Here is a 13,222-nt window from a genome sequence, read left to right as displayed (position 1 = left end):
ACATCCAGATCATAAAGCATCGCAAATTAAATTGACTCATATTTAATTTTGGTTTTCATTTTCCCCCCAAACCTTTATTTAAAATAATAAGAATATTGGAGCTAAGTTTGTATTAATCTGAATCAAAAATGAGTTCATGAAGCTTTTTTATATGTTAAGATATCATGAATATTTATTTTGTAATTAAAGCAATTTATTTTTACTTAAATCAACATAAAATAGTGACTTATATTCAAATATAGCAGAGTTCAGACAAATAAAGTGAAAATCTTTGAAGCTTTTAAAACTACATGTGGCATTTTGTGACCTTATTCAGAGCTTTCACAATAAAAGTGTTTTGAAATGCTGTGTATATTTGTGAAGTGTATCCGACCAGCATATATCCCTCTTCAAAGCCTCCATCACATCCATTTTCTGTGCTCTCGCCGAAAAATACAATAATGAGAGGATATTATTGAGACAAACTATGGAAAAGTGGAAACATGTTTATCAGGCAATTGAATAGCATTAAAAATGTAGCTTCAATTTAATATAAATATAATTTTGCGGATAGAAAAAAACCCTAAAATGTAACCGTATTATATGAAACCTAAACAATCGTGGATATATTGTTTATATCTATATCAAAATGGTCTGATCTCTGATTGTCAAATCAAAACAAAAAAAAAATTGAGAGGTGTCTAGAATTAGGTGAAAAATGGACGCACATCTACCTGCTCCACTGCCACGTTTAAATGGACATTAATCTTGACCTCATGATTTTGGCAACATTAAGGGTCATCCAATACATTAAACTGCGAAAACAGAATAGCTGGGATGTCGGCGAAAGACTTCTACAGCAGCTGTCAAATAAAAAACTGAAACTTTCCAACACGTTTTTGGAAATAACCAATTCATGTATGTTAACAAAGATAAAGACAAATTAGGATAGTTATAAGATTATTCTAATCTCAGATCTTGAAAGAAAAAAAGACGAAATCCTCTTTGCAATCCTTGGATGAGCAGTGCAGATGCATCCTGGGAATTAAAGTGTGCAGCAGTCAAAACCTTAAAAATAGAACTTAGATAAAGTTCATTAAATTTTTGCTGCCATCATCATTTGATTCAAATCTATCCTATTTTTGTCCCTGTGTTTGTGTGAAGTAGAGCTCCGGCATCAAGCGGTAAATACTCATTGATCTTTCTTTTTTTTTTTCAGGACTCGATTATGTTCTATCATCTGTAACCTAGAAACTCCGTTTCATCCCGTGAGCGCTCTGACATCACACATCAGTTTTAATTCCATGACCCCGCATGACGAGCTAAATGTCACGCAGACTTTCACTTCAAAAACGGTGCTTCTCATATTAAACCAAAGGCCGAGCAATTTCACCGCCATGTTTGTGGTTAATGGAATGTTAAAAGAAAACTAAACAGCTTTAGGAAAAAAAAACTAAAATGTGCGTTCCATGCTTGTGTTTGCAAGGTTGCTTGAAGTAGTTTAAATGATGAAGCTTCTTTGGCAACAGCAACATTCAACATGTATTCAACATGTATTCACATGCCTGGCAAAGCCCCTAATGCACGCCGTCAAACAAGCAGAACAATTTTCCCCAAAATAAAACTGACAGAACGCATTCCAGAGTCTGTCACAACTGACAAAAAGTAATTATAATTATATATAATGAATAAATAAAAACTGTTTTTTTTAAATCAAGTTGTGTAAAACTCAATAATACAGGAAGCCTGAATATTTTAGAAGGAACAAATGTATAACGTATACCAAGGAAGTATAAGTATCATTTCAATATTGTCTTGTCATTCTTGGAGGTTCACATTCATGTCGACTAAGGTTTGGGATTCTTTTCAGAATAATCCATTCTTTTTTTTTTTGAGTTATAGGAAAGAATATATTTCCATTTTAATGTAGCGATTTGAGCTCAGTTGTCTTGGCCTTAATTTTTGTCCAAAAATACACTTAAAACATCCAAATGCCTCCATGGTGCTGATCTGTAATTCCACTCTTGTATTGAAGCCTCAACATTACGAATTGTTCCAGAAAGAATCAAATATTTTACGGTTGTTTTTAGCGGACGCTGCTAGGCTAGCTGCTAGGCCAACATCCTACACAGACAGGAAGTACTCCGGGGCAAAATATTGTGAGCACTTCCATTGTAGACCGTAGACTGGAAACGCTAGTGATATTTACCCGACTTGACCCCTGAGTTTGACACACATACTTTAAGCCCTGGCTTTGTTTTAAAAGTACCAACCCCTATTTTCTATGGCTGTTCATTTCACGACCCCCGTGCGGCTCATAAGAAAATCAAACTGCCCGCCCTTGATCTACACAATATCCGCGGTAACATTTGTCACACTCGCCCCGTGATATTTGTGAAATGTCAAACCTGCTTTGTTGGGATTCTCTGCCACCCAGGCGATGGTGATCCCTCCGATCTCGGAGTCGCTGAAGCGCAGGAGGAAGGTCCCGTTGGGCTTGGACATCAGCATGTCCTGGGCCTGCTGCTTGTTCACGAATCCCAGGATGGCCCTGTAACACAGAGCGAGTCCTTTTCACTCTCCTCTCATCATCCTTTCGTTCAGGTTCTGAGGAGAACGTCCTCGTTAATCTGTGACAGCTGTCAAGATCCGACAAAGCATTCCTGCGAGATAAAGATTCTTCGCGGCAGAAATAACGGTCGAGCTGTCAAGGTCCAAAAATTCACATTCACATACCCGTCATTCCAGTGAGGCTTGAGATGCTTTTTAGTGAGTTCCATCACTCCGTCAAACCACTGCCAAAATGTGAAGTTCCTGCCAGGCAAACTCTCCTGTCAAAGAAAATCATGTTAAAAATGTGCTCTCTTTATAGAATCGGATTCTCTTCTGAAAGCAGGTTTGTCGAGGGACACGAAGGAGCGGCCATACGTCCAAACCTACATCTATGACCCACTAGTAATGTTCATTTAATCCAATATAATGCTGCCGTCTTGAGGCGGATGTGTTTGTGTCGCCTCCATCCAGAAAACATGGAGCCTCCAGCGTCGACCGCGAGGACAAACAGGCCCATTAAGATCGAGACCAGTTCGTCTGAACGGTGTGCAGCGGCGAGAGAACAGAAAATGGATCTGATGGAGGCTTTGAAGAGGGATATATGCTGGTCGGATACACTCCACAAATATAGAAACACAGCATTTCAAAACACTTTTTATTGTCAAAGCTCGGAATTAGGTCACAAAATGTAATGTATGTAAATGTATGTAATGTGTAGTTTTAAAATCTACAAAGATTCGCACTTTATTTGTCTCAACTCTGCTTTATTTGAAATATAAGTCACTATCTTATGTTGATTTAATTAAAAATATACTGCTTTAATTACAAAATAAATATAAATGATATCTTAACATATAAAAAAGCTTCATGAACTCAGTTTTAATTCAGATTAATACAAACTAAGCTCCAATAATCTTTCTTCAGTTGTAGTATGTGCAATTTATAATCTTGTCATTTTCATTCAGGTTAACTTGAAAAATAATCCTATAAATGACTAAAACCACAGAAAACAGTATTATCTTGATATGTATTTTTCATGCACTAAATGTTTACATTTTGTTGCCATTTTATTTTTGCTGTATCTGTCTCTGTAGGTAAAATTAATGTAATATTAAATAAGCTAATGGCATTAAAAAGGTTGAAACCCCACCTTTAAACAACATATTATATTAATATCTATAAATATTATTATCATTATTTGAGCGAGTAAACTGGAGATATATATATATATATATATTCAATATTTATATGCCTGCAGATTTTTTTTATGAAAACATATAGTAGAGAAAATTGTACGCTAAGTAAAAAAATATAATTTAATAATAATAATAATTTTAATTGATCTTCTGTTATTAATAATTATTATTCCATTCTGCTAGAGCAAAGACCTTTTTGAGGTTTTGCCTTAAAGCACTGCTACTGGTAAGAACTACGGTGGCCCAGAAGGGAAAAAACAGGAGAACATGACCCGACAGACGATGAAATGAAGTCACTAAAATGATAATAATATAATATAATAAGTGTCGAGTAAAGACATAGTTATTGTTCATAGTTTGCTGTGTTTCTATAAAAGCAAGTGAGGACCTCGGCAGAGGTATGAGCCGTTTCAGTGCTTTTTTTTTTTTTTACCTATCCACCATTGACTTTCATAAAGAGAAGGCATTTTCTTCTTATAATGGAAGCAAACTGACCCTGTTGAATTGCGACCAGGTCATGGTCATGTTGCGATAGTCTTCTGGGTTGTTGCTGGAGCTGCTGAAGGCCTTCTGAGCGAGGAAGACCAGGTTCTCTTCCGACAGGCCGCGGTTGCTTTGGACTTCGGCTTTATACTTCATGTTGATGGCGTCGCACAGCTGAGGCCAGAGAACTTTGTCTGGGACTAGGAAAGGAACCCGACCCTGCAAACAGAGGGGGTCAGAGGTCACACAGGACTCACTTTTCGCAACGGGGAGGCTGAACCAAGGACTGTCAGTGATTAACCAAGATTTTATTAAAGAATGTGCAAGTTTCGTATCATCAATTGTTTAGAACCCAGCTCCCATGTTACCCAACTTTAATGACCATCCTAGCTTTGAGGAAAAACACTTGAAAATTTAATTAAAAAGGGCAGGATTGGGAAAAAAACCCCTCAAATTATGATATGGTCTGGAATGTTATTGTGATTGCCTGACATTTAAAAAAATATAAAACCACTTCCATCATCACAATAATACATATCACTGTGGCAAATAAACACACAGATCCCAAGACATGAAACAATTTAAATGTATGCGTTTTGCTTTGCTTTGTTCTTCTAATAAATTTCAAAAAATGTTCAATAAAAAACGTAAATTATAAGTAACTTTTGTATTCTTAACTTGTAATACTGGATTTCTAAGCATGCATTGTATTGAAAACTGATTCTATGAACTGAAATTGTATTTACAATGTCTACTTTTTAAAATCACTGCAGCCACAAGGACACAAATACACATACTAATTGAACATTTAAAACTTAAGTTAACTTAAAAGTAAAGGGATTCCTAATGAAATATATAACATTTGAAAAAAAGGGATTCTTAATCGCATGTAAATGTCCTGATTTTTAAATTAACATTCATCAATTTCTTTAAATACTTATGTGTGAACTCACCGGTTCTGCAAAAGCGTTGTCCCACAACACAGTGGCGGTTGCATTATTGTCTTGGCTACCGTGGACGATCACCACTACAGGAAGTGACAAGGTCTGTTCGGGTACAGATGCATTAGTTTCAATGACAAGGTAGAGAGATCAAGGTCAGTGACGCTCACCTTCACTTGAAACACCAGTTCATTTCCTCCCACGCTAAATTGTGACTCGAACAGGATGGTAAACTTCTCCTCCGTGACGGATTCTGCTCCTCTTCTGTCCGACCGCTTGATCCTTTTTAAAGACTGGAGATGAGAGTTGATTGAGACTTAAGTTCCATCCAAAAAAACAAGTGTATAACAACGATCATATCGGACAAACAATAGATCACTAAAGTTAAATTGGAGGTTTATTTTTCAATAAAATTAAGTGGAATTTAATCATTTTCAATTACTTTTTCTGTGTCATTCTTTTGCACAATTTTTTAGAATAAATAATATATTTTCATATACTGTAATTGTTGTGGACCATTTAAATTGTGTACAATGTAATATAAATATTCTCTTGTTCACCTGTATGAAAACCTGTGTTTTTATTACAATTTCTTATTTTGCTCTTATAATAAAAACAGATTTTTAGCTAAATTATTTTTTAAATACAGACACATACAAACACACTATATATAACTATATATATACTCCAATACTACAATGACGTTATTCACTGTGGCAGAACTACCACACACTTAAGCATGAAAACAATAAGCACTTTGTGTTTTTCAGTGTTTTTTTTTTTTTACATTTTCTTTTAATAAATAGCAAAAAATGTTCATAAAAAAAACTTAAAATATAAGTAACTTTTGTATTTTTAACTTGTAATGGTGGATATTTAAGCATGAATTAAATTGAAAAATTGTATTTATTTACAATGTCTCCCCTAAAATCAATGCAGCCACAAGCACACAAATACACATACTAATTGCAAGTTTAAAACTTAGTAAAGGGATTCTTAATTAAAATATATATACTGTATACATACATTTTCTTAAACATAACCATTTTTATTATTTTCAGTTTTCAAATTATTTAATTTTGTAATCTAAAACATTTCTATGACAACCGAGTGTACTTTCTTTCTTATAATTATTCTATTTTAAAATGTCTGTACTATGGATTATCAATTGGTCTTCCAGACAAAATGTATGATACTGCAAACTATTGATTGGATGTACTAGAGCGTTACTTCTTTCTGCACTAGCCCTCTAGAAAGCAAAGGATCTGCTTGTATTAATCTGCAGAAGTATCCAAATAGCTTCCCCACATGAGCGGCGTGGCACTCACCATGCTCCTAAAGTGAGCACTCAATGTTCCCGTCGTCTGGTGGTACTCCATCACACAGTTGTTGTTGAGAATTTCTCCGCTGCTGTCACTGAGGAGAAGAGAGGTAGTAAAAATAAAAAAATAAAAAAGAAGAAAAAACACACTATCGCACACGCACACACGCAGATGTTCACATATTTATTTCATGAAGATGGAATGTTTAGTGACCGTCTATCCAAGTGATGTTCTGCCAGCTTTGAAAATTAAAGCAGATGTGTCTGTGCTGAAGGAGGCGAGCGAGGATGCACTGCCCGGTCACCCTCTGGTTGACCTGCAGGGTTGGGAGGTTTCTACCAGCCAGGAGGAATGTGGAACATGGCTGTGGAACAGGCTAAAAGTGGAACCTGCATCCACACCAAAAATTCCAGCCAGGCATTGTTCAAGTTCCTACCATGTCTCTGAGCTGAGGCAGAGAAAATAGAGGATGAATGACAAATGTCTACTTCATGATGGGAGAGACCATGTTTTCACCCAGACTGAGGCAATATATCGATATTAAAATTATATATATTTAATGTGTGATTTTTGACTTTCTATATTTTTGATATATTTATTTACAGTGACTCTTACAGTGACTACTGATTAATGTATTTGTTATTTTTGTACATTTGAACTAAGCACTTTATTTTGTTATTTACTCCCATATACATTCTTCCCTTTACTAGGATTTGTCATATTTTGTTTTTCTGCAAAGTTCTTTAGTTGCATCTGTGGATTTGTTTGAAAGGAGGAGACAATTTGTAATTGGATTTTTACTAAAGATACTTAGTTATTATCTTTGTTTATTACAAAAAATATTTTCTATTATTTAATTTAATTAAAAAAAAATGTACCTCTGTATTTCAGTATCTGTTTCAGTTGTATTTTGACATTATTTGAACAACTTTTTTCATGAACCTGCCGAGGAAATTGTATTATATATCATTATTTATGTATTTATGTATTTATTTATTCATTTTGCTGCTTTTCAGTGAAATGGAACTGTTCAAAAACACGTATTTAACCTTATTTTTATACAAGAGAGACCCGTTTCATACACAAAACACATACAGGAGACAGAAACAAAATAGAAACAGAAGAGAATACAGAACATAACAATAAAATGGAATTGTACAGAGTATAACGTGCATGAGCACTTAATACTCCATACAAATATAGCATTGTGAAATGTATATTTGGGGATTTACATTAAGACTAATGGAAACAATTGTATAATTAATTGATTAATCACAATTAATCCCAACATTTGATAACTCTAATAAATGCATGAAGATCTGAAAAATATATGTATTTATATTGTGAAAATGTGTCTTTGATGTGAAGAACTGGCAACAATAATTTCAAAAGAATATTCAAAGCACATCTAAGCTTGAAAAAACGTACTTCCTTGTGTTCTCGTTCTTTAACAAGGCCTTGGCCTGCTGCTCGCTGATGATGGTGGCCTTGACCTGCGGCGGGTTCATGTGCACGTTCAACTTCCCGCCCACCAGGAGACGCACGGTGGCGGCGAATTTGGTTTGGGTTTTCAACACCTGCGGAGGCTGTTTCTCGATGATGAAGGTGCTGAAGATGATAGAAGAGAAAACATGGGTTTATATCTGTTGCCATCATGTTGCTAACTCCTAAAATCCAAACCACTAGCATTATTCTTAATTATATAGCAGCTAATATTACGTTATTAAATGTCGTTTTATCTCCTGATATAGCGAGCTGTCTGATGCTTATGCTTCAGCTGTTTTTTGTGGTCTTATCTGTTGTCATACACACTTAATTAAATAAGCTAGCAGGCATAGGGAATAGCTAACGTCGCCGTTTTCTTTTGAGCAACGGCAGCAGGCTTTCATTTAACTCAAGCAAACAATTTCCTAGGTACTTTCCAAATGCTGTACAACGACAATTAAGACTCTCAAATCTTGAATCTAAATGTCATTTACAAAACTCAATTGATTTATTCATTCTGAGGGAAAATCCATCAGTCTAATAACAAGACTTTGTCCCTTTAAAAAAAACCCGTTGTGTTACTGAAAGACTTTCATTGGATAGGGAAGGACAAGAGAAGCAACAGATTATTTATTGTTATTTCAAATAAATGATATATATATTTAAATTCAGAATACCTTTATCCAAGTTTTAAATGTTGAATTAGTATGTGTATCTGTGTGCTTGTGGCTGCAGTGATTTTAAATAGGAGATATTGTAAATAAATACAATTTTTCAATTTTCAATTCAATGCATGCTTAGATATCCACCATTACAAGCTAAAAATACAAAAGTTACTTATATTTTACGCTTTTTATTGAAATTGTTTTTGCAATTTATTAAAAGAAAACATAAAAAAAAAGTAAACATTAACACAGAAAAACACATAAAGTGCTGGATGGGAGGATGGGATTATATATATATATATATATACATAAAATAATATAAAAATATTTAAAATAAAAAGATAAAAATGATTTTATTAGTTTGGTGTTCAGGATCATCGTTACTTGAGTGATTGTCTAAACCAGGGGTGTCAAACTGGTCCAGAAAAGGGCCGAGACGGTGCAGGTTTTGGATCCAACCAGTCCAGCACACATGAGTTAACCAATCAGGCGTCAGCTTAAACAAGCAACAACTGACTGACAATTAATTGATTACCGTCTTCAGACGCCTGATTGGTTCAACCATATGTGCTGGACTGGTTGGATCCAAAACCTGCACCGTCTCGGCCCTTTTCTGGACCAGTTTGACACCTGTGGTCTAAACCCAAGCTTGGAATGACTTAAATTCCGATCCTAAACAATACACTACAAGTCATTTGGTAAGATCTGGTGGGAAATATGAACATATGAAGTGCCTGAATAAAGACCTTTGTCATTCTAAAAACCTCTCTTCATCGGTGGAACCTTCATTAAGAATTCAACAAGGACTAACAACTTGATTTGACTCCACCCACTTATCCAATTTCCAAGTTTCTGATTGAAAAATCCCATTCCTGATTCTTTCCCTGCATACGGTGACAATATTGAGAGCTGCTGAGTCAGCATTAATCCTGCTTTTTGGGGAGAGGAAAGGGAACACATGCTGCCTTTCAGCGATCTGCGCTGCAGCTGAACTCTGCCTTGACATAAAATCAACGTTTGTTGTTTGTGCTCGCAACCTCTCACCACCTTTAGGGACCAAGAGGAGGATGTTGTTGAGGAAACCAGTGCTGGGGATTGTGTGTTCACTCGCCTCTGGTGTGTGTCAAGATCATTCAGGGGGGGGAACTAGTCTTTGGCTGTTACGGTCAAGGGTTTGTTGATTCAGGCCACTTGAGTTGCCGTCAAATATCTCTTAACTTGTTTTGGTCTGTGTCTCCAACTGCATATTAATCTCAGCTGCAGCAGGGAAGACGACTCTCCACACGGTGGTGTAGGTTTCAGATTACCGACATGGAGAGTCTGACCTTCTTCCATTTGGCTGCGGGGGCATCCATAGTAGGATATTAAGTCTCTCATCGTGACGATGTTTTAAAGTTGTTACTTTATAAAGTCCCCCCCCCGTCCGAAATCGCAGCGAACGAGAGGTTACAAGAGCGATGGTGATGTGCGTGGTTTCAGTGGGCGGGGCTTAAGGACATTTTCTGATGTAAATATTTCAATGAAAAGAGAGACGGACACGCAGGAACCGACCTGGTGACCAGTGCTGAGATGATGTCTGTGATTGTGCTGTTGAGTTCGCTGAGAAGCTCTTCTATGGGGCCGGGGATGGGCAGCTGCTGTCGGAGGTGTTCGGCTCTTCGGATCTGCTGCCTGTTCTGCCAGATGGTCTCTGCCAACTTCTCGCACCTAAACACACATAAAAACATGAAAAAAAACAAAAAAAACAAACAAGGTCAATTAAAACAAATGTATTCTTTAATTTTGTAAAAGATCATCACATCCTGTGATCGATGGAAATGATTCCCTTTTAAATGGCTGCGTATTTGGCACCAGCTATAACTTTATTTAAATATACATTTAAAAGTACAAATGCTTCGATTTTCTAAAGTCGCAAAGACTTAAAAATAAAATAAAAATGTAGATTACATATATTTTGTGAGATTTTTCTGATAAACTTTTTTTAAAACATTGTTTTTCATCTTTAATCTTTCTTATAGAAGGCATATTAAGTGGAGTCTGCTCTACAATCTACATATTGTTTTCCCGGTGGTTCTTTTAGATTTAACTTTTTATCAGAGGGCAACATTTTATGAAAGGAAAACAGATGTAAAAAGTGAGATCATACCAAGACGTATATCATTCAGAAGTTCAAAATAAAATTTAATTTATCTTCGACCAGTCCAAAGCAAATTTGAGAACTTCAGTATTTAAAATGAGTGTTGACACTTTGCTGCTTTACTTTGTGGTGTTTTTATTTAACTCTTGTCATAATAAGGAGTGGAGTGACATCTAAAAAGATTTAGTTTTAACTAATGTAAGAGTATGAAGGCCATAGTTCTTAACTCAGGCTGATTTGAAATGGTTTGAATATACGCAACACAAAATACATTTTTTGAGAAAAATAAACATTCGAATGGAAATAATGTGAATTGAAATGAGTTATAATATATAAATAATGTATCTTTTTTTTTTAATCTATAGTTTCTTTTAACATCTATAGTAGTTTAGTTTTTTGACATTATTGATTGTTTAGTCATAATTAACAATTCCATCATTATGTAGTATTGATATAAATATATATGTATATATTTTTTAAATAGATTGAAATAGAAGAAAATGGAGCTAAAAAGTCAATAACATTCACAAATATTTGTTCGACAATGTGCCTGTTATGAGGCAACACTTCAAGTCCAAGTGCTTTAACCAATAAGACACGCCACCAAGCAGATTGATCACTTTGAAACATAGATCGCAACAGTGCAGCTCAGGGTTGTTGTGAAAACACCATGACAGTTTCAAGTTTCTCCAAAGTTTTCTAAAAGTGCTTTAATATCATTTTGTGATTTTTATTAAGATAAAACTTACACAATAAGAAATAACTAGCTATACATTTTTTGTTATAATCATGGTATAATGACATATTATTTGCATCTGTTACTTTAATAATTGTATTTATTTATTTGTCAGCAGAAAATAAGTAAATGAAATATGTTTTTAGGCAACACAGTGAGAGTTCTGAGCTAAAAGGGTTTGCAAACGATGAAATGGCTCTTCAGATTTGTTCAAAACGCTCAGGAGATTTTCCCCCTAAAGAATAAAAACTATTCAGTGCAGCAGCAGGAGTCCACGCCTTGTGGACAACATGGTTCAAAGCTGTGACCTGCAGATTGTGTGCAAGAGCTGTGATCTTGGTGGGAGGTGGGTTGGATCTCACCAGGACTGCAGGATGTCCAGACCTCCCTCTGGCGGGCCCCCATTGCCCGCCAGCTGCTGTCGTCTCTTCCACTGGATCAGCTCGTCGTCCAGAATGATGGTCTGCTGCTTCCTGAGCAGCTGCAGTGTTTTCTGGTGCTTCTCGGCCAGATCCTGGACAGGGAGGAACAGATGCGGTCAGACGGCGCCGCTCGGACATTGGAGATCCGGACTCACTAGTCTGTATTTCTGTAGTGTGTTGGCCTCTCGGGTGAGCCATGCCTCCACCGTCGCTCTCTTGCTGAGAAGCGCCGGCTCCCGGAGCTGCCGGTCAGCAGGTGGCAGCGTGGTCAGACTGGTGAGCTGAGCTGAGGAGGGGGGCCGTCCCGGGGTGCAGAAAAAGGGGATGTGAGGACAAGTAAAAAAGATGGAGGAATCGCAAAAAGAAAGAGGTGAAATGGAATGTTGGGCGGTGATAAGAGGGACATGTTTTAAACTCTCGCGGGTCGATAAATTATCTTATTGAACGATGTTCCTGAGTGAGAAGGACTTCCTAAATACTTGGAAACTATTTCCACATTGATTCTGGCTCGGACTTATCTTTTGACTCGAGCCTCATTCAACTCTGTCTCGACTTGTTTGCCGACGGAGATTATTTGTTCCCCTTCTGATTTTGTTTCGAAATTGACTGTGTACACGAGAGAAGCACTACGACAGTACATACCTCTGCCAAGCACCTTATTTCATATGAAAGACCTCTGCTGATTCAAAACACATATTGAATTATGTTTACGGCAGAAAACAAAAACGGAATAAAACTTGGGCTAATTTTTCCTGATGCATCACGTCAAGTCTTTGTCATAATGAATTATATTTTAATTTTATTGATAAAATATACAAGGAAATCCTAAGGTTAAATATGGTAAATTTAAATACAATTACGATGTATTCTTTTCTGTAAATAACTGAAATAAAAATAGGTAACCAATAAATATGAGGAAGAAATAAATAAAAAAAAACGACTTAGTTGAACAAATCTTTTCAGTAAAAAGAAAATGTAACTAAGAGGATTGTTTTGTCTAGTCAACATAAAAAGAACTAAATGCAGGAAATATAAAAATGTCATAGTAAAATAATTGTACTTGAATAAATACATTCATATAAAAATAATATATTTAGACAAATCCAGTGCCTAATTAATTATTAATGCCATGATCTTCTTAAAAATAAATTAAATCAATAATAACGACTCAAAACATTGTTCCAAGTTAACTGACGTGGACTGAATAAGTACAGGAAAGAGGCTGCAATTTTCTTCGCAGTATTACTATACTTTAAAACCCTCCGTCAATCCAGACGAGACGACAGGACGTCACAGTAATTCA

The 13,222-nt window shown here is 35.9% G+C and overlaps 1 protein-coding gene across 1 annotated transcript in view; it reads right to left on the bottom strand.

Annotated features, from left to right (window-relative positions):
• stat5a (signal transducer and activator of transcription 5a) overlaps positions 1-13,222 on the bottom strand; it is a 62,568-nt gene that overhangs the window by 6,291 nt on the left and 43,055 nt on the right. The window contains exons 7-16 of the mRNA XM_087810080.1: positions 12,075-12,205; positions 11,860-12,011; positions 10,176-10,331; positions 7,903-8,082; positions 6,481-6,568; positions 5,323-5,445; positions 5,165-5,257; positions 4,224-4,430; positions 2,716-2,810; positions 2,388-2,530 (exon numbers count right to left, since the gene is read on the bottom strand). Coding sequence (XP_087666206.1) covers positions 2,388-2,530; positions 2,716-2,810; positions 4,224-4,430; positions 5,165-5,257; positions 5,323-5,445; positions 6,481-6,568; positions 7,903-8,082; positions 10,176-10,331; positions 11,860-12,011; positions 12,075-12,205 — 1,368 coding nt within the window. The remainder of the gene's footprint in view (positions 1-2,387; positions 2,531-2,715; positions 2,811-4,223; positions 4,431-5,164; positions 5,258-5,322; positions 5,446-6,480; positions 6,569-7,902; positions 8,083-10,175; positions 10,332-11,859; positions 12,012-12,074; positions 12,206-13,222) is intronic.

Source organism: Callionymus lyra, chromosome 15 (assembly GCF_982586985.1).
Source record: "Callionymus lyra chromosome 15, fCalLyr1.hap1.1, whole genome shotgun sequence".
In the NCBI taxonomy this organism is placed as follows: Eukaryota; Metazoa; Chordata; class Actinopteri; order Syngnathiformes; family Callionymidae; genus Callionymus; species Callionymus lyra.
This window is presented reverse-complemented; position numbering and strand designations above follow the sequence as displayed.